General features: G+C 51.7%; 1 protein-coding gene across 5 annotated transcripts in view; it reads left to right on the top strand.

Moving 5' to 3' along the window:
• ADCYAP1R1 (ADCYAP receptor type I) overlaps positions 1-20667 on the top strand; it is a 57389-nt gene that overhangs the window by 21390 nt on the left and 15332 nt on the right. For 3 of the 5 annotated variants that reach the window (XM_045864467.3, XM_045864465.3, XM_045864466.3), the window contains exons 4-13: positions 4154-4261; positions 6640-6660; positions 7707-7748; positions 10098-10210; positions 10843-10940; positions 11425-11557; positions 12476-12629; positions 13066-13126; positions 13666-13735; positions 17649-17740. In XM_045864467.3, coding sequence (XP_045720423.1) covers positions 4154-4261; positions 6640-6660; positions 7707-7748; positions 10098-10210; positions 10843-10940; positions 11425-11557; positions 12476-12629; positions 13066-13126; positions 13666-13735; positions 17649-17740 — 892 coding nt within the window. The remainder of the gene's footprint in view (positions 1-4153; positions 4262-6639; positions 6661-7706; positions 7749-10097; positions 10211-10842; positions 10941-11424; positions 11558-12475; positions 12630-13065; positions 13127-13665; positions 13736-17648; positions 17741-20667) is intronic. The other 2 variants (XM_064575094.1, XM_045864468.3) reach the window with 2 other exon arrangements.

Raw genomic sequence — 20667 nt, 5'->3', positions numbered from 1 at the left:
TGGTGATTAGCCCAATTTCTAGCTCCTCCCCCCTCCCCTGAGGTTGGTGGGTGGGGCTGAAAATTCCCTGGCAACCAACCACCATGACCCCAGAGTCACCTCATTAGCATAAATTCAGGTGTGGTTGAAAGAGGCTTATGAATAACTAAAGACACGCCCCTCACCCTTATTAGGAAATTCCACAGGTTTAGGAGCTTTGCCTGGAAGCTGGGACTAAGACCAAATACATAATTCTTACTATGTCATGGTACGGCAGTTCCCTAAACCCAGACACTGGGATTGGGCCCTTGAATTATGGATTTCAGTTCTAGTCTTTCCACCTGCCCTGGTGCTGGAGGAATTGCCCCTAGGAACCTTAGTCCCTGGAGGGGAACCAGGCTGGGAACCTAAGGAGGGCAACAGGAGGGCTCCTGTAGTGTGGCAGGCCATGGGGTAGGGTGGGGCACCTTGGCAGGTGCCCCTTGGGAGATGTTTGTCTTGGCAGTGGGGTCAGAGAGTGCAGCCCCGGACTCCCTAGCCACCCTTCTGGGCACCAGCAGGTCGTGAGTGAATCTTGAGCTCTGGTCACCCAGAGTTGGGCATATGCTCAGAGACACCCTGCCCTTGCAGTGCACACAGGGAAACTGAGTCAGAGTCATGAAGTGAGCCCTTGGCAGAAGTCAACCCAAATTCAAGTCTTCAGGCTGCCTTGCAGGTGCTGAAGGGACATGCAGGTGCCCTTCTGCTTCCTCTGCCCTCACGGCAAACTTCTCAAATTTGTTTTCTGCCCCACTGTGGCCCCGGGCCTGATGGATGCGGGAGGTGGGGCAGGTGTTGAGTAAGTAGTTGCTAAGAGCATGGATTCCCCACCATGCCTCTATGCCTCTGCCCTCCAACCTGGGAGCCCCCAGCTCCCCTCATGGCATCTCTGCCTGGGGCCTGCATCTTTCCTTGCACCTCAACCCTCGGGAGCATGCACCCTCTATCTGAAGTGCCCTGAGGAACGTCAGCTGGCTGCAGCAGCTGGTTGTGCCACGGCCTAATGTTCCATATTTTGGGAGTATCTGTTGGCTGGGGCTTCTAGGGCACGGGCCAGACACAGCCCTGCTCCACGGCCGTTCCACGGTTGGTCTTCGTGGACCACGGCAGCCAAAGATGTGCCATTGGGTCTCTTTCAAGGACATGACGTCATAACCAGCCACGTGCCAGCTGGTTTCCTGCTGTGAAGGGTGGGCAGGAATCAGCAATAACTGGCTACTGCTGTGAGACCTGGGACGCTGCTCCCCTCATGTGGCCCTGGTGTCCTTGTCTTCTTGGTTTGTTACCCTCTGAGTTTTCTGTGGTGCTTCCAGCTCCCAAACTTGGTCATCCCAGGAGCCAGGAGACCATAGGTCAATGTGACTGAGTGTGAATTCCAAAATAGCCAGGTCTGAATTCTGAGAGACCAGGTTTTCTGCATTTGGAAGCTTGGAGTGCCTTCTTGTCCAAAGGCTACCCGTAAGTCCATCATGGACCCCAGCAGAGAGGCTGGGAGCCCATGAGGCCTGCCCTAGGCCCCCTTGCCCTGCCTAGAGCCTGCCCAGGCATCCTCTGTGACCGGTTGGTGGCATTCCACTGGAATTTCTCCTCACCTTGCAGGGCTCTGCTTCATCTCCTTGTCTGGGCCTCTCTCAGGGGAATGATTCTCAGGGACACCTAACTGAAATAATGAAATTAATGCCAGTAACAGCAGTGACCATGCATTGAGTGAGCCTGGAGTTCTAAGAGCTTTACATGTATGAATTCATTAATCCTCAGGACAGCTCTGGGAGGTGGGACACTCTCTCAGTCACCCGCTGATTGTCCTTTATCTGGTAAAGAAGCCTCTCCAAAGCCCATGTTTACAGACCCCTCAGCAGGATGTGGGTCCCTTCCTGAAACTGTACTCTGCCATCAGACCCTCCACGTGGCTGCCTCCCTCCTCCGCCTTTGCCCCCCCCTTAGGAATTCTATCACCGCATGCACTTCCTCTGCCCACCTGATAAATGTGGGGTTCCCTGGGGCTTCCTTCTCCATGCCCTTCTCACTTCATGCCCTTTCCCAGGGCCTCACCCCCTCCCCATGTGCCAGAGAGGGAGGCAAGGCCTGGGCCTTGGGAGCCATGTTGAGGACTTGAGGTAGGTTCTCTGAAAGGTGTGCACTGCTGGGGGTGGGTTGGATGTCCCGACCAGATTTTCCTTTTGAAAAGATCACTGTCACAGCCTTGTGGGGTCAAGTGAGGAGACCATGGTGCTAGTAAAAGGTAGTTTACCCCTTAACTCAGTGGGGGTAGGGGGATGGAGAATAGGGCATGGATTTCACAAATACCTGGAGGTCAGACCGGCAGGACATGGTGGCCAGTTGGATATGGGGGAAGAAGGAGGAGACATAGCAAGGGCGGTCTATTACCGAAACCCAACTTCGGCTGCCCTTTGTTCGAAAAGCCAATACTCAAGAGATGAGTTTTGCTTGGAAAGGAATATGAGCTTTATTCAGGACACTGGCCACTTGGGAAGAAGGCAGTCTTGTCCAAAGGCCAACTCTGAGGTTTCTGCCGGCCCAGAGATTTTTTAAAGGGTTTAGGGCAGTTAATCAGTTAAGGGAGTGCAGTGGTCTGTACCATTTCTTGATTGCGTGCCCACCACAGACGCCCGCTGCAGATGTTATCGGGGTGCTCAGAGGTCATACAGGAGAGTCTGGCGACTGCTGCACAAGGACTGTGTTCTTTCTAGGACAGAATGGGTCATCTGTAGGTATACAAAGAAAGGTTCAGTTAGTCACGTGGGTTAAGGGAGCTTGCGAAAGCCTGAAGACGACGAGCGTGGCCAGAGGGGCCGAAATGGCTTCAAGTCTGTCTGGCTGGGGCTGAGACAGGAAATGGGACTCTAGTGGGAGATGCTGAGCTGAGTCTTGCACAGGCTGGGTTTGGGTTACCTCAGGCCTTCCGTGGGGGGGATACCCAGCCACGGGAGGCTGTTTTCAGGGAGTGCAGGTGTCAGGATCGGGGGGTGTCTGTGTGTAGCTCCGTCCCTAAGTCCATGAGCCAGTGATGCTGTCCGAGGTGGGAGGGGTGAGGCGCTGGGGCAGGGCAGCCGCCAGTGTCTGTGCTCAGGCCCAGTTAGGGAAGGTGGAGAGGTGGCCAGCTGGTGGCCAGAGGCATTTCGGCGGAGAGAAGAGGAGGGATAGAGCCAGAGGAAGGGGTGGAGCACGAAGGGAGGTGAGGAAGTGGCCACGGGGGTTGCAGAGAGCTCCAGGCGAGGCTGGCCGAGGCTGGAAGGAGAGAGAGATTGCATGGTAGGCAGAGGGGCAGGAGGGTCTGCTGAGCCCCCAAGGTAATACCTGGTCGTCAAGCTTGTCATCCTTCTCTTGCTCCCAGCAGCGCATATCCAGCGAGGCCCCAAGTCTTGATGATTCCTAAACACCCCTCGGTCTGTCCTTGCTCCCCCTCCAGCCCTCTGCCTCGCCTAAGCTGGGCCTGCGCCACCGCAGCACGGGCCTCTTCTGTCTCTGGGCTCTGCGTCCCTTCACAGTCCTGGGCCTTGGCCATGCAGGCCTCTGCCTGGACGGCATTCCCCCCCTCCCCGTCGGGCGGTTGCTGCTCCCCCTCCAGGTCTCAGAGCCTCGCCATCTGGAAGGCAGGGGCCTGGAGCAGCACCCTTAGGCCAGCCAGTTCCTGGCCCTCCCCTCGGGGCAGGGAGGGCCCACCGAGGAGACCGAGCTGAAGCTGGACCCCATAATGATGGCAGAGGCTGGGAGGACTAGGGGGAGCTGGTGTGGGGTGATGGTAGGATGCTCCAAAGACCCCCAACATCTCATGCTTAGTGATCCCGCCCTGGCCTGGTATTGGCCTGCTTCTCCCTTCCCCACAATCCTTCCAGCACCGTGGGGCTGTGGGGGACGTAAAGTTAGGTGAGAGCTCCCTCTCCACTCCAGGAGCTCCTGAAATGTCCAGCTCCTCCTTGATGGGTCTTCCAGGGATGAGGCTGAGCCCTGCCTCACACAGTGAGCCTCACCTTCTCTCCCTGAAACCGTTCCCTCCCCCTGCAAGGGCCTGGCTCCCCAGGGTGTGTGTGCCCACCCGCATGTGTGTGGTGTGGGCAGTGTCTGTGCATGCAGGTGGTGGGGCCCCCTCTCACCAGGGTTCTCTCCTGCACAGGCTGCCCTGGGATGTGGGACAACCTCACGTGTTGGAAGCCTGCCCGCGTGGGTGAGATGGTCCTGGTCAGTTGCCCTGAACTCTTCCGAATCTTCAACCCAGACCAAGGTGAGTTTCCCCCTGGGGCTTCCCTAGGCCATGATTGGTCTAATCTGCTCCCCACACTTGGGCCCCAGGCCTTCCTGGGACCCAAGTACCAAGGACCTGCTGCCCTCTGCAGGCCAGTATTCCCTGTTCCAGAGCTCCCATGCTAGTGGGAGCATGAAACTATAGACCCTGTTCCGCACAGGGACATGGAAGCACCTACAGACATGGCTCCCAGGGTGATGTCGAGATGCGCCCTTGGGTGTGAGGCCAGGCTGTGCCCTTGGATGTGGGCTCTGTCACTTACCCAATTTGGACCTTGAATGAGGCAATTCACCCCTCTGTCCCCTGCCCCCCATTCCCTGGTCTGTCAAATGGCAATGTGGCATAGTGACTGGGGAATCATGTGGAGGAATGCACATGGTAGCCCAGGTCTTGGCACATTTTAATGGTCGGTAGTGTTAGTTGGTGTTACTATCAGTATCACACGTACAGGGATGCTCAGAGACCCAGAGAGATACCCAAAGATGGACACACAATGAGACGCCTTCAGGCAGCTGGGCACAAGACACTCACCCGTGTCCACACCCGCATACCCACTTAGATCCTAGGTATGGTATCGCAAAGAGCTCAGCTTGGGACATGTCTGTGTTTGAGGTCTCGGGGGGGCCACTGATGTGCTGTGGAGATATTCAGGGCCCCAGACCCATTTGAGAGTCCTAGGGGTGGACAGTGCCTGAGCTGTGTGACTCAGGATGTCGGGACAGGGGGCAGAAGTGAGGGGGCAGTGCTCTGAGAAAAGGCACAAGGCCTTAATGACCACATCTCCAAGGGGAAGGGTCTGACAAAGAGGGGTTCGTGCAGATCTCTTCTTCAGGTGTGAGCTGGCCTCTCTAGGCCAGTTCCCACCTTTCAGCTGGGACCTTGTAGACTCCTAAGAAGGGCTGCTCTCCAGCCAGACTGCCCTAACTCTGGGAAGGGCCTAGAGTTGGACCCTGGTCTTCCACCCCACTCCTTGTGGCTGTGGAGGGAAGCAGGACACCAAGTTAGGCAGGGCTGGGCTTCAGGCAGGTGATGTCCTGAGAACCGCCCCACTGACTGCTGAGCCCTGGGTTGGGGCCTTGTTTAGGGGAGGATGGACGGCAGGGACTCTTGAGGGGTTTAGAGACATCTGAGTCACTTGTGTGCTCATGCACAGGACCTTGTGACCTGGTCTTCAGCTTCCTCTTTCACCTACCTAAGGCTTAGGCCAGTGTCCTTCCAGACCTGGAGAGTGCTCGAACTCCACTCCACTACGGAGTCCTGCCTCCCTCCATCCTCCGACCTGTCTAGGAGAAGCAGAAGGCATATTCTCTTTCACTTCTGGAACTCTAGCAACCGGGACTCTGCCTGGAGGGGCAGGTGCTTGTGGGAGGTGGCAGAGGGGAGAGGGGCAGTATGTTGGGGTGCAGGGCCCCATCCGAAGACCAGGGGAGGCAAGGTTTAGCTAAGATGCCTCCCTTCCCCTCCTCCCACTTCCCCTTCTGGTTGTTTAGCCACACCTCCCACCTCCAGACCTGCCAGCCCAGAAGGAGGATGGCTTTAGGCTCTTCCATCCTGACAGCTGGGGGGCTGGGTGTGGCCCCAGAGCCAGACAGGAAGTGAATTTGGAATCAGAGACAAACTCGGGGTACAGTGTGCATGGGGGGGCCTCGGTGCGGTGGCAGCTGGTGACTCAGCCACATCCTGCTGCATTCCTATGGAAACCGCCTTCCCCACTTCCTCCATTCACGTACTCCTCTCATTCATCATTTACTTGAGGCTTCTTGAACATCTACTTTGTGTCAGGTACCATGACGAGACTGCTTCTTTTCGACAACAACCAAAAAGGCAAAATGACTCAGTGGTGAACTAAGATTTTAAGGAAAACTTTCCTTCACACTCCGTCCCTCCCTTTGGCAACTGCACCATGAATGTGTTATTTACACCTGATCCTTAATGGCTCATTAAGGCAGGGCCCTTTAGCGTCTCTGTTCACAAAGCTGGATTAGTGAGACTTGCCTTACATGCTGAGAAAGTTGAGAATGGCGTTTCTCCTTCTATGTCGTGGCTCCCAGGGCCGAATGTGTTTTCTGTAGTTGTTGCTGCTTTGCAGGCTACTGAAGATACAGGGGCCCTGAGCTCCCCTCCTCCTCTCAAATGCCTCTACTCATCTCTCCGCAGCTGGGTCGCATTCTGGAGGGAGAGGTAGAAGTCTCCCATGTCTGGCCCACCCGCAGCCTATAGTCCTCATGCCCCTGGGTCCCCGGCAGAGTTTGGGCATGGGGAGTGGGGGAGGGAGGAATTCAGCAGGACCCAATGAGAGCAGACCCAACTCTAGCTCCCTCGTTCACCTCTGGGTTCTCTCTCTTTCTCTGTTTCAGTGTGGAAGCTAGAAACCATTGGTAAGAGGAACCTTGGCGAGGACAGGCTGCTGATCATCTGTCCATCTGTCCATCCAGCGGGAGCCCAGTTCTGACTGCTGGGAATGGGTGGGGGTGGCATGAGAGGCTCCTCAGGGACCAGATTCCCCACCCCTACCGCCTGCCCTTAGCCATCTGGGGAGGTGGGGGACACAGGCAGATGGAAGATATAGCGCTTGGCCTCGGGGTGCTCATGGGCTGATTTGGGAGGCTGAGACACACTGGTGGATGGGATAGAAAATGAGCATTGTACAGGCCTGAATGTGTGTGTGTGAGCCCGTGTAGATACTGACATCCTCAGTGGCCTTGACACTGGAATGGAGGGCAAGCTTGAGAGAACTAACTATGCAGCATGCAGGCAGGGTAATGAAAAGGTCAGGAGAGGCTTCTTGGAGGGGGTGGCATGTCAGCTATGTGTTGGAAACAGAGGATTTTGAGAAGTAGAAAGGAAACGAGGGCTCATTGCTAGCAGGGGGTTCGTCATAAGAAAAGGATGGAGGTGGTATAAAGAGTCAGGAGAGAGAGAAAAAATGTCCATGGATGAAGTCCTGGGCTCCCTTGGATTAGAGAGTTGGGGGCTGAGATGGAGGCTTGTAGACCCAAGAAGAAACCCAAGTCCAGGACCCGTGTTGCTGTTCCTGCCTTTTTCTGGAAAAGGCCCAGTCATCCTTTTCCATTCCTCTCCCAGTCTGGAGGCCCTCCCACCTTCCTGACGATATCCCATTTCCACTTCCTGTGGCCCAGTGGGGAGAACTGAGTCATGGGCCATCATCAGCATCACGGAAGTACAGAGCAAATGGGATTGATGCCAGAAGGCACAGTGTGTGTGTGTGTGTGTGTGTGTGTGTGTGTGTGTGTCAGAAAGGTGTGTGGCTGCTGTGTGTACTGCAGCCTTTTGGCTGAGACCCCACCTCTGTCCTTCAGACCAGGGATGGCCTTGACCTTCCAGGGTAGAGAGTACACCACGCACAGCCCTGGCATGCTGATGGCTGTGCGTGCTGACTCATGCCCACTTCTGTGCTTTGCAGGGGAGTTCGATTTCCCTGACAGTAACTCCTTGGATCTCTCAGGTGAGCGGATAAACTGGGGCCCACCATGGGCTGGCTGGAGGGAGGGCATGTGCTGACACGGGAGCTTGGCGGCCCCGTTCCAGGGCAAGCAGGGCCTTTCTGTGGCTGTGTGATCTCTGGAAAAGCTGTGGATTTTCTCCACAGAAACTTGCACTCACGTGCTCAGACAGAACGTTGTGCGTACAATTTCTGGGAGCACAGATCTCTCGAAGCCACACTGTGGACTCCAAGTACAAATCCCCTGGATTCGATGACCCCTGATAGTTTGGAACTCCCAGGTGCAACGGTGGTTCTCCGACTTTCAGTGTGACCTCAGTCACCTAGGGGGCTCGTTAAAACTCGGATTCCCAGCCCCCAGAGCCGCTGATTTAGTGGGCTTGGGGTGGGGCCTGAGAATGTGCATATCTAGCCAGTCTTCCCAGTGATGCTGATGGGCTTGTCTGGGTAGGGTGCCCACTTTGAGAACCAGTGCCCTAAAATCCTGTGCTCCTACGAAATTGCTGGGGCAAAATAGTCTAGTGAAGTGGGCACAGTCACGGCAAGGTTTTGACAATCTAGAGAGTACTCCATCTTCTGGAGATTTCCATCAGAACAATAGAGCGGCAAATTCGTGGAATAGTTCTGAACAAAAAGGTTTATATGCCTCTGTGCCCACACTGTCTTATAAAAAGAAACAGAGAAAGGAGGAAAATAAAAGAAAGGAAATGGCTTCTACCTCTGGGACACTTTTAAATAATTGCTTTTCAAAACAGATTCCCTTTCCTCTTCCCACCACCCTGCTGTGGGCAAAGCAGAGAGGAGAGGAGGCCCAGGAATGGGAGGGGACTTGGCCAAGGCCATGACTCCCCCAGGACATGCAGAGTTTCAGAGGGACTTGGAAGGAGGTCGCTAGTAACAGCCTGACATGGATTTGCTGGAAGAAGGAGGAATTTGGCATCAAAATGGGGGACAGAATTGACTCCTCCTCTCCCTGGGCCTGTCAGGCATCCTCCTTGTCCTATGTCACAGGACTCCAAATTCGAGAAGCGGTAGAGACCAGTAGTCTCCCCACTCTGGGCAGAGCTGTCTTCTGTGGCAGGGTCACTCACCCTCTGCTTCTTCCCAGAGTCCCAGGAAGTGTGTTTCTGACTCTCTTGGCAAGTTATGACTTGGCCTCAGCTCTTCCAACTCAGCTGGCGAGGACACGGGGTTGGAAAAGTAGAGGGGTTTCCTGTCTTGGCCTCTGCCCTTGCCTCCTTCCCAACCTCCCCAGAGGTGGCCTTGGCCACAGCAGGGGGATCTTTCCAGCAACATGGGTGCTGGAGCTCCTTTTCTGTGGAAGTGTCTTGTTTTACACAAGTTCCTGGCCCCTGAATCTTGTGAAAGAAAGAACCATTGCCACGTGCCCTAAGAGAACAGGTAAACTCCCAGGAAGCCAGTCTGGGAACAGGGGTCGGTCTGGGGCCACAGTCCAGGGCTGGAGGCAGAGGGGGCTGCTTGCCTTCTCCCCTCCACGGGATGGCCGTGGTTCACCCTTACAGACAATCGGGAGAGGGGAAGATAAAATGAGCAATCATTAAAAGCTAAAAGGCCCCAGGCGGGGCCAAAACCAATCTAGATTCCACCCTACAGACCGTAAATGACTCCTTCCCCTTTGGTGTCCTACAAAATGGCCTTTACAGTCTATCAAAAGGAAATTAAAGTACATTAGTGACAGGAAACAGACCTCTAAACCTGGGAAGACGAAAGTTTTTTTTTTTTTTTAAACCTAAATACGTATCTTAATAAGATCTGGCGCTAGGTTAATGGAGGTCTGGTCCTTGTTAATGAAGCAAGCCATGCATGTATCCCCTTGGTGCGGGATCTTGCAGCTGTTGCAAGGCTCAGAGCTCCTGATGTGTGAGGGGCACTCCGGCTCCAGAGTCACCTGAGTTGACTCCTGGACCAGAATCCCAGGGTTGGAGTGCGCTGGCGGCTGGAGTCTGCAATGGTGATCGCACATCATTCATCTCTGTTCACCGACGTTTGACAAGTGCTGACCCAGGGCCTAGGGAAGAGGCTCAAGCCTTTCGTCAGTGAGCGTTTGCCAGTTCCAGAAGAGAGGGGGGCCCAGTGCCCTCAGCCCTTGTTAAGAGATCAGCTGTGCCTTGTCCTCCCCAGTGTCCTTCGTGTAAAGGCTGAGCTTGAGGTCACCAGCAATTCCTATGTTCCCGCGGACGGGGCAAAATTTCATGAACCTTTAATCACTGTGCTTCCCAGATGCGCGTATGGGTTTCTAGAAATTCTCCCTTAAGAAGTAAATTTCAAGTAAGAATTGCAGGGTTTTCTTAAATCATTCCCGTGCCCCACTGAGTTTTTGTTCTACTGCAGACGTGAGGGTGGTGAGCCGGAACTGCACTGAGGATGGATGGTCAGAGCCGTTCCCTCATTATGTAGACGCGTGTGGGTTTGATGACTATGATGAATACGAGCCTGGGGACCAGGTGAGTGGCTGTCCCCACGGGGAGGTGGCGGGGGTAGGGCTGAGGAGGCTGGTGACCGGGTGTCCCCACCAAAGGCCTTGGCTCCTGTTGGGCCTAGGTGTCCCTAGGCAGCACGTGAGTCCCTGCTGTGTACCCAAGCCAGACGCACAGAGACCAAGGCCTTCATTCACTCGTTCTGGGCCAAGAAGCATCTGCCTTGCTTCCTGAGTTCCCCCAGCCCCCACTACATGGCCCCTACCTCCCTGGCTACTCTTCCAGGACACACATCCTTCCTGTGGCCCAGCAACTGAAGGGTTGAGGCAGGGCCCAGCGGGGGGCCTCCTGGGAGCTTCTCAGGCTAAGGCTGATGCCTGATCTGATTGGTCAGTGCCCTTGTGTTCAGCAAGCATTTCCTGAGCATGGGCAGAGTACAGACACTGTGGAGGGGAGGAAGAAGCTCATGGGGGATGGGGTGGGGGGCAGGGTAGTAGAGGCACTGAGCGGGGAGAGGAGGAGGTGAGATCAGCAAGAGGAGAAGAGAGGAGGGAGGAGCTGGGTGGTGGACCCCTGGAGTGGGCAGGCCCTGGCCCAAGGGCGCTGGGGGCTGGGGCAAGCCCCATGTGGAGCCCTGGACGTTTTGTGCTTTGCTCCAGGATTATTACTACCTGTCAGTCAAGGCCCTGTACACAGTTGGCTACAGCACATCCCTTGTCACCCTCACCACTGCCATGGTCATCCTGTGTCGTTTCCGGTAAGGACCCCCCGACACATACCAGCAGCGTTCGAGCCAGTGCAGCAGCCCCTAGCTCAGAGCCCTTGCTGTGTCCTGCCCGCCCCTGCCTTCTCCCCTGGATGTCAGCCCTGGAGGTCCCTTAGAAGGCAGTTCCCCCACCCCTCTGATAACAGATGGGAAACTCGATCTGAGAGAGGGCAGCTGACCTGTCCAGGGCCATGGACGGACCCTGGGCAGGAGACCTCCATGCCTCACGTTTATCCTCCTGGTCTAGATGGACCAAGGCCACAGGAGGGGAAGGTCTGGGCTCTCGGAGTTGTGGAGCCAGGCAACAAAGGCCTGGCAGTGAGTGAGGATTTAGAGGGGTGGGAAGGAGGTGGGAAGGTGGGGAGCCCCTGAGACAGAGCCGTGGAGTTGGCCCCGAGCAGACCTCGGAGCGGAGGAGGGGCTGCTGTGGGGTTGTTGCTTTAAGGCCTCTCCCTCCGCTGGCTTGCTGGCCTAGGAAGCTACATTGCACCCGCAATTTCATCCACATGAACCTGTTCGTGTCATTTATGCTGAGGGCCATCTCCGTCTTCATCAAGGACTGGATCCTCTATGCGGAACAGGACAACAACCACTGCTTCATCTCCACGGTGAGTGCGCTGACCCCTGGTGGGAAGGCCCTTCCGGGGCTCCCTTCCCTGTGATCCCCCCTCCCCCCGCCATCCAGGTGTTCTCCTGAGGGTGAAGGCATTGTCCCCAGTGGATGCAGAAATCCGGGAATGACCATGAGTTGCTAGTAACCGGCGAGACCCCTGCTCCATGTCCTTTCCTGTCCCTCAGTCTGTGTATGTACTTGGCCAAGCAGATGTGGAGGGTCGGGTGGAAACGCCAAGTCTCGCTTGCCCAAGAAGGGAACTAGGCTTAGAGAGAGGGTTTTCTGGGCCCCTGGTCATTTAACTAACCCGTGGCAGAGCCGAGGGGCTGCTTGGCTTGGGTCTCTCCAGACCATCTCCCCAGTTCTCATACCTTTGGAGGTAAGCAGAGGAGATAGGTTTTGATGGAATAAGATGGAAAGAACAGCCCAGAGCACAGGGTCTTGACCCAAGAGGGCACATGTGGAGGGGGCAGGGGGATCTGTCTGAGATTTCTGGGGACCGGGAGTCTCCCCCTTGATGTCTAAAATCTTCATTTGACTTAGGAGCCTCCTGCGGGGTCCTCTGTACTCCCCTTACCTGGAGGGGCTGGAGAAGGAGCAGGAAAGTTAGGGGAGAATGAGCCTAGGGAGGGGAGCGGGCCCCATGCTCACCCTACCCCCATCCTTTTCTGACACATGTAGAGTTGCCTCCATGGGCAGCTTCGACTCAGAATCATAGGATGCTGCCATTTTTAACTCTTCGAATCCAGGATTGTGGAGTCTTTCAGATCCATGGGATGTTTGAGCCCAAGCATGCCAGAGCTGAAGGGCCCTCAGGATTCTCCCTGCTCCTGCTGGGTGGGATTTTCAGGGCTGGGTGGGGGCCAGCGGAGGGAGCTTCCTGCCTCCCTCACCCTCCCCACCCTCTCTGCAGGTGGAATGCAAGGCCATAATGGTTTTCTTCCACTACTGTGTCGTGTCGAACTACTTCTGGCTGTTCATCGAGGGTCTGTACCTCTTCACCCTGCTAGTGGAGACCTTCTTTCCTGAGAGGAGATACTTCTACTGGTACATCATTGTAGGCTGGGGTAGGTCGCTGGCTGTGGCCTGGGCAGACTCAGGCCTCATGGCCAGGTATGTCCTTGGTGCTGCTGTCAGGGAATGTTAGGTTGGAGGAGGGAGGCGCTGTCCTGTCCCGTAGTGGATGCCACACCTCTGGTTCTTGGGCCCTTTCTTGCTCTTCCTGCCCATAGAAAACCCACTGTCTGGAAGATGGGATATGCTCAGGAATCCTGAGAAGTAAGATAGCCAAAGGCCTGGCGGATACATGGACCCCCAGGAGGCACAGGTGTGAGGGACAGTTAGGGTCCCCAAGACTCCAGGTCTGAAAGGGAGACCTGCCCCATGGGTCAGAACCCCCTGTTTGACTGGGGGACAATGGCCCCCGGGGACCCCAAATCTGAGGGGACCCTAGGGCCTGTTGGTTTTCCTGTTATCACCAGGCTCCTTTTCTTGTTCTCCCAGGGACCCCAACGGTGTGTGTGTCTGTGTGGGCCATGCTGAGGCTCTACTTTGATGACACAGGGTGAGTACGTGCCCAAGAGCCTGGGCCAGAGCCCCGAGGAGGTTCTTACAGATGGGTCTCAGTGGCTGCCCATCCCCAGCCCCTGCGGCACCCTGATCGCACCGCGGGTGGACCCACCCAGCCACATCTCAGCCGGAACCTAGTGAGAATGTGCAAGGTTTTCAGAGTCTCTCTGTATTTCTGGGCCCAGCTCTGAGTGTCTGTTTTCCTTTTAGGGAGGGGAGGAAGGGTGTCGAGGGTGAGGTCACACCCTCACAGTCCTGAAGGGGGAACATGGCCCTTGCCTGGGAGCCCACTGGTGATTCTAACTATGGGGCTTTACTCCCTGCTTTGACAGGGAGCAGAGGGAAGGACCAAGGCACTAGAAGAACCAGAACTGGGCTTGGGTCTGAGCATGCCTGAAAACTCTCTTTCCAGCCAGCCCCTGGTCAGAGAGCTGCAGGGGCAAAGAGCCACAGTGGGGCCGGGGGCATTGGCTTGCAGGCATCCCAGACCTGAGCTTAATCTCTCTTCTTTCTCTCCATCTGTCTGTCTTTCAGCTGCTGGGATATGAATGATAACACAGCTCTGTGGTGGGTGATCAAAGGCCCTGTGGTTGGCTCTATAATGGTGAGTATCCTTGGGACAAGGATGAGGAAGAGACGGGGGCCTGGGCAGAAAGCAGGAGAAGGAGACAAATACAGAGGTTACTGCACAAGCCAGCCTTCTCCTTTTTCCTGGCTACATTATATTTGGCAACATGGACACACTAGTTAAATGTGTTGGACATTTATATTTTCTCATTTTTCCTCATAATGAAAAATACTACTAGGAGCAATTCTGTGCATTGTTTTGAGCATGAGCATTCCTTTCGATTAAATCTCTAGAAATGGAATTGATGGGTTGGAAAGCGTACCTCTTATCATTGTCTGTGCTTATAACATCAATCATTTAAATTTTTGCACAGGCTCCTGGGGGATAATGGTAGCTCATTGTTTTAATGTGAATTTCTCCATATTGCTAGTGCAGTGAGGTACTTTTCCCCAAACATTTATTGACAATTTGTTTTTATTCTGATTATTACCTGTGTATTTCTCTTGCTCATTTCTCTTTTGCTTGCTTTGCTCAATTGTCTTTCTAATTGTTTGAAAGATAGTAATGCTTTATCTGTTAAGCATGTTGTAAGTATATATCCAAGTCTGCATAATTTTATACAACCTGTCAGGCTTTGTCTTCGTAAATTCTGAAATTTATTTCTTATTATGGAAGGCTTTTCCAATCCTAAGACATAAAAGTATTCTTAGTTGTTTTATAACATGTTTATGGATTGGATTATTATAGATATGTTCTGAATCTAGCTAAATTTTTATTTCTTTGTCTGATCTGAAATGATATCTAATCATCTTTAGTTTCTTTTTCTCCCAGTAGATAGACATTCCACCCTTTAAACTGTTTTTATTAAATAGACCCTTGTTTCTCAATTATGTTGAAATGTCACTTTATCATGAGCATTCAGTATAGTCTACTTGTATTCTATGCTATGTTACTAATCTGTTTGGCTGTTTCCACAGTGAATGCCCCCTCGTGCTAGTTATTATAACCTGGTAGCAGGTTTTGATATCTGGTATGTTAATATCCCCTTCTTTATTCTTCTTTCCTTCAAAATTTTCTTGTACATTCACTCTTTCAGGTGAACTGTCAAATATCCTTGTCAAGTTACAAAAAGAGTGTGGTTGAGATTTTTAGAGAAATTGCATTAAATTTATAAATTAATTTGGAGAAGTGATTTTCTTAAAATATGGAATCTTCCTCTCCAAGAACATGGCCTGATTCTCCATTTATTCAGTCTTTCCCGTAGAGTCATTTTGTACAGCTTTTCCTTTGTCTTGTTCAATTTACCTTTAAAGTGTTTTCCAGTTTGGGTGTGTGTTGTGCCTGGAACTCATTCTGTCATTGTATGTTCTAGTGGGTTATGGCTGGTGCATAGGGAAGCTGTTTGTTTTTGTGCATTTTTTCTTTTCTTGGTTACTTTTCTAAACTCTTAGTAGTTCTTGTCCCTTTTCAGTTGGTTCTGATTCGTTTTCCAGGAGGAAAATGACATAATCTGTATATGAAAATAGTTTTACTCTTTCCAGTATTTATACCATTTATTCCTTGGTTTTATTTTATTTTATTTTTTATAAAGATTTTATTTATTTGTCAAAGAGAGAGAGAGAGAGTGCACCCAAGAAGGGGGAGTGGCAGGCAGAGGGAGAAGCAGGTTTCCCTCAGAGCAAGGAGCCCGATGTGGGACTCGATCCCAGAACCGTGGAATCATGACCGAAGCTGAAGCCAGATGCTTAACTGACTGAGCCACCCAGGCATCCCTATTCCTTGGTTTAGGGGTCATAAGAATGGTGTTTGCTATATAGGTTTGAGCAGTCATTCTTCATTGAATTAGGAACGTTTCTAATCCTGGCTCATTTTAGTGCGTATTTTAAAAATCAGGAAATCAAATGTGTTTTGGAAACATTTATTGGAGTGGTCCCTTCCCTTAGTGATGGACTTTTACAGTTTCCAATTTTTCTTCTTCTGAACAATGCTACGATGGATATATTCATGCATATCTAAGTATGTGTGAATATGTCTTTAGAATAAATCTCTAGGGGTGGAATTTCCGGGACAAGGGTATGTACATTTAACATTTTCATAGATATCAAATGAGCAGAATACAAGAGTGTTCATTTCTCATGTCTTTGTTGATGTTTTGATTATTGAATTATTCACCAATCTTATGGGGTAAGGGTAGCTCACTGTTTTAATATGTTAATGTAAGAAATACTAGTAGATTTGGGTTTTTTGGATTTTGTTTTTGAGGTTTCTTTTTTTGCATTTCTTATATAAGACTTTATGACCATGATCTGTTTGTTCTTTTAATGCACTACTAAATTCTATTTGTTAATATTTGGTTTATAGTTTTTGCATTGCTCTTTGTAAGTCCTCTGGTTGTGTGTGTGTGTGTGTCTATTTGTATGTTTTCTTTGTTGTAGCAGAGTTTTGTTAGCTTGATAAGCAATTTGTGAGGTTGTCTTTTATTTGCTTTTAAACAATGAAGTAGTCTGTAAATGACATCTTCCCTAAAGGTGTTATGAAACTGGTCTGTAAAGTTATCTGGGCCCGATGCCTTTTAACGCACACATCTTTGATTGCTTTTTAAATTTCTCCTAAGGTCATTTCTCTACTCAGATTTTCTACATCTTCTTGATTTGATTTTGTTTCTTTCTATTTTCCCATTTTGTTTGATTTTCTCTTATGATTTAAAATATTCTATACATCTGTTGTCTTGTCCTCATTCTCATCCCTAAATTTATTTAATGGTATTTTCTCCTTTTGGATTTGACTAACCTGTGCACTGAGCAGCAGGCACTGTGCTGAATTCCCGGGACTGGTCAGGCACTGGGCTTGTGGTGGGGAAGAAGCCTGAGAGAAGTGCTTTTGTGGAGCATGTGGAAACAAACCAACAAAACTAGACCCCGAAATAAAGTTTTCATTGATCAACTCCACTTCTCCCCCTCATTTTTTATAATGAATTTTTATCTTTATTAATTCCCTTCTTGTGAAAGTAAAATGTGTGGCACTTTCCCCCTAGCTTTTGATTTGAATGCTTAGTTGTTTTGTCTTCAGTATTTATTATTTTTTCATAAGTTAGTGTCAAGCGCTACATTTTTTTTCTCCAGCTGTAGCTGCTTTGGCTACATTCGGAGGCTGTTGCCTTGTGGTCCTCTCCTTGTGCCTTGTTTCTATTTATTTGCTCCCCATCCTCCCCCCCTTTTCACTGTTTATTTATTTATTTATTTATTTAAAGATTTTATTCATTTATCTGAGAGAGAGAATGGGAGACAGAGAGCATGAGAGGGGGAGTGTCAGAGGGAGAAGCAGACTCCCTGCTGAGCAGGGAGCCTGACGCGGGACTCAGTCCCAGGACTCCATAATCATGACCCGAGCCGAAGGCAGTTGCTTAACCAACTGAGCCACCCAGGCGCCCCCTTTTCACTGTTTAGAGAGACTTTTGTCCCTGATCTTTCTCTGAAGGTAAATGCTGTTATTGCCATTCCCAGGCAGTCCTTTAATTAATAATGCTTATGGTTGTCCATTCTTGTTCCCCATGTTCCATTACTCTGAACTTGGAGTTTCTCCAGAGGACAGTTCCCACCTCTGCAGGAGCCTCTTCTCTATCTGTTTGGTATTGTTTTCCATCACCCTGATCCTATTTGCTCTTTCTCTTCTAGAAATTGCCTACTTTTCTGGCTCATTCATGATAATCTTCCCTATTCCTCAGTACTCCTATGAAATTCTTTTTCTTCTATCTTTTCTGTCATTTTAGCAATAGTAAGTGGTGAGGTAAATGAGTGTTCTCAGGCCACCATCTTGGATTATAAGTCTAGAAGGGATTTTGACTGGATTGTGGAGGGTCCTGTTGGGGCAGTAACAGTCCAGGCAGAGGCAGGGGTGTGGAAAGTCTTTGCCCAGAATCATTTCTATCTACTTTTTCTTTGCTCTTCAGGTTAACTTTGTGCTCTTCATTGGCATCATCATCATCCTTGTGCAGAAACTTCAGTCTCCGGACATGGGAGGCAATGAATCCAGCATCTACTTGTAAGTACCATTATGTGAACTCCATTGTCACTTCCAACAGCTGTGTGGGCCCTGCACTCAGGTCACAGGAGAAGGCCTAGGTTTTGCTGACAGGGTAGACTAGCAGGGGCATTTGCAAGATTTCTTTCTGATTAAAGTGCCTTTAAAATGTAGTTGCCTGCCTATCCGTTAGCCATGCCAGTTGCTAATCTGCATGGTTATTACATGGGAGGGAAGAGAGAGAGGATGAGACGGTCAGATCCTGTGTCACACTAGGAATCAAGATGGAAAACACCAGATTCCTTAGGGTAATTAGGGTCTTAGGTGTTTAGCAGTTGGATTTCCTTTGGGGATTTGGGGTCTATGGGAAGTTCATGAATGCCACTGGAGGCACTGTTGCCTGATGTCCCCACCGCCCAGTCCAGCGTGTACAAGTGGCTCAACCCTCACGAGCAAGATGGGTGGACCTTTTTGCTGGTCTGAGTATTAGAATGGGGGAGTCCTTTCTCTTCTCCACCTTCTTTCAGGGCAGCTCTGTCTCTGGGTCTGGTCTTCCTCCTGCAACTCCCTCCTCCCTGAGCAGAGGGAGAGTTGATATGTGTGAGATCAATCAGGTTTGCGGGCAACCCTTAACATTGCGTGTAGCATTTTCTCCATTTCTGTGACCATTCGGCTTGTTTTCTGCAAGTATTTTTGTAGTCACATCCCTACCAGCATGTCCCACTTGCTCTGTCAGCCTTCCCCCAGCCCTCCACCTGTTCTGAACCAGACTAAGTGCCTTCTATTTCACCCATCTTGCCTGATGATCAGGAGAATGACCAGCTGGGTGTATGGGGTATGGGGACACTTCTGATGCCGGGGAGCAAGGTTGATCCCCTGTGGTTGGCTGGAAGGGCCAGATGGGCACAGAACATTGGAGGGCAGTCTAGGGTTCTTTCTGCGGGCAAGGTAGAAACCATATGTGTTGCCTCCTCAGTTTTTTAAGAAGGGGCAGATTAGAAGGAGCCGAGGTCTTTTCATGGCATTGGTGGGGGATTGGTCCTGCCTTCATCGGTGACCCCAACCAGGGGGCTCAGAGCCTTGATGGCTGCCAGTGGATAAGTGGGACAGCAGAGAGACCCCAGCAGAGGGTTCTCCCCAGCTGACCATTGTCCTGGGTAGAAGGGGATGCAGGATCCAGAGACGAGTCCCAGATCCTTCCGCTCCCTGGGGCTTCCCCAGGGTGGCAGAGCTTGCCCTTGGTCTGTAGGTTCAACTTGGGCACCTCCCCTTGTGGAAGTCCTTCCTGTGGGAGTGGGGGATCTGCCCAGGGCCTGGGTTGGTCAACCTTGTTTTCCCTGTATTTAGGATGATTATATTACATTGGAAAAGACCCTCCACCTTTTTTTTTTTTTTTGCTATCCATTTACTGTCTTTTTTCCCCCATGTTTTTGCAAGTTTTTACCAACCCATGCTTATATGTATGTGTTATGTTGTCAAAAATTGTTCATGCATATAAGTCATAAAGTCTCTGAGACCTGGCACTGGGGGATCCGTGGGGCTGGCTCCCTGCAACTAACTGCCCTTGAAGGATCATCCTTGCCTTAGTCTCCAGGACCACAAAACAGGGCCCTTGTGTCCCCTTCACCTCCCCGTCTGGCGTCAGCCCTCATGCCCTGGTGTCTGCTCCCACGCGGTTATTTCAGACATCTGAGGCTAGCAGTAGCCAAGCCGGCCTCTTTTCTCCTTTGAGCTCTAGCCTTGGTTCCCCCCACTCTCTGCTTCCTGGTAGGAAGCGTTTCTTCTTCTTCGGTTCCTGGGATCTCTTCTCTGGGAGGCTCTCCCCGCTTCCTCTCCCCCCGCCTGGGCAGGGATACACACAGGGGCCCAGCTGCAGCCTAAATAAGGACACTCCACGGCCCCGGACACACACTTCAGCTCAGGCAGCAAGAAGCCCCAGGCTCTGGTGGAGAGAAGGGTGGGGCTGGGAGCTTTCAAGTTATCACAGACCTGGAGCTGTAGAGTCTTCCGGGCTTCCTGATGCATAGATGACAGTTTGTCAAATGGTTTATACATTTAAGTGCCAGTGTTTAAAGAACTAGCTAGTTGGTTTGCTTCCGTTGCTCGTCTGAAGCCCCAGAGATGGAAAGCTCAGATATGGTGTGCAAGCCAGTGGGGAGGTCTCACGCGGGATAAGGGACCAACTTGATCCTATGAAATTTAGCAACGTATTTGAGCGTTTGCAGGGTCAGGGAGACCCAGTGAGGGATAATCAAAGTGACGATGCTGCTGGGAACTGCAGAGCTCCTAGCAACACTTGGCTCTCAGTCCATGCACATTTAATGCTCACAAACACCCAGTGAATCTGGTGGGCCGAGTCACCAACTGTTCAGAATAATCCCCATTTTACAGCTGAGAGAATTAGTTGTCAGTGAAGTGAAATGAATCCAGTAGGAACAGGCGAAGCCGCAGCTCTGGTACAGCAGGGCCCTTGGCTCTAAGCTTGACTGCACCGTCTTTCCTGTCCTCCAGGAAGTTACAGATGAGAGATGGTGCTAAATAAGTATATAAACAAGGCTTCCTGGAAGAAGAGGCCCCAGTGGGATCCAGCCTCGTAGAGAACTGCCCCACCTGGAGTGCTTTGGGCCCGGGAGGTGTCTGCTGTCGGAGAGGGGAGATTATGGGGGGGATGGGAAGGGGCAGGACCTGGTGGAAGAGGAGGTTTCAGGGCTGTGCCCAAGTCTCCTTGGGCCACCAGAGGTATGTGCGGGGCTGAGAAGCCCCTTCGGATCTACCCACAACAGCTTTCTGGTTTTTTCCTCTGTTTCCAGAACAAATATAAGGCTGGGAGTCCCCAAGAAAGCCTGAGAGGACCCCCTGCCAGTGCCCTCAGACCAGCATTCACTCCCTTTCCTGTAGGTTGGTTCTAGCTGCTCAGATGATAAGGGTTTGAGACATGGCTTCTGTTG

This window comes from Mirounga angustirostris, unplaced genomic scaffold (assembly GCF_029215605.1).
Source record: "Mirounga angustirostris isolate CCGP_5_RB_7025 unplaced genomic scaffold, mMirAng1.0.hap1 SCAF_12, whole genome shotgun sequence".
Taxonomy (NCBI): Eukaryota; Metazoa; Chordata; class Mammalia; order Carnivora; family Phocidae; genus Mirounga; species Mirounga angustirostris.
This window is presented reverse-complemented; position numbering and strand designations above follow the sequence as displayed.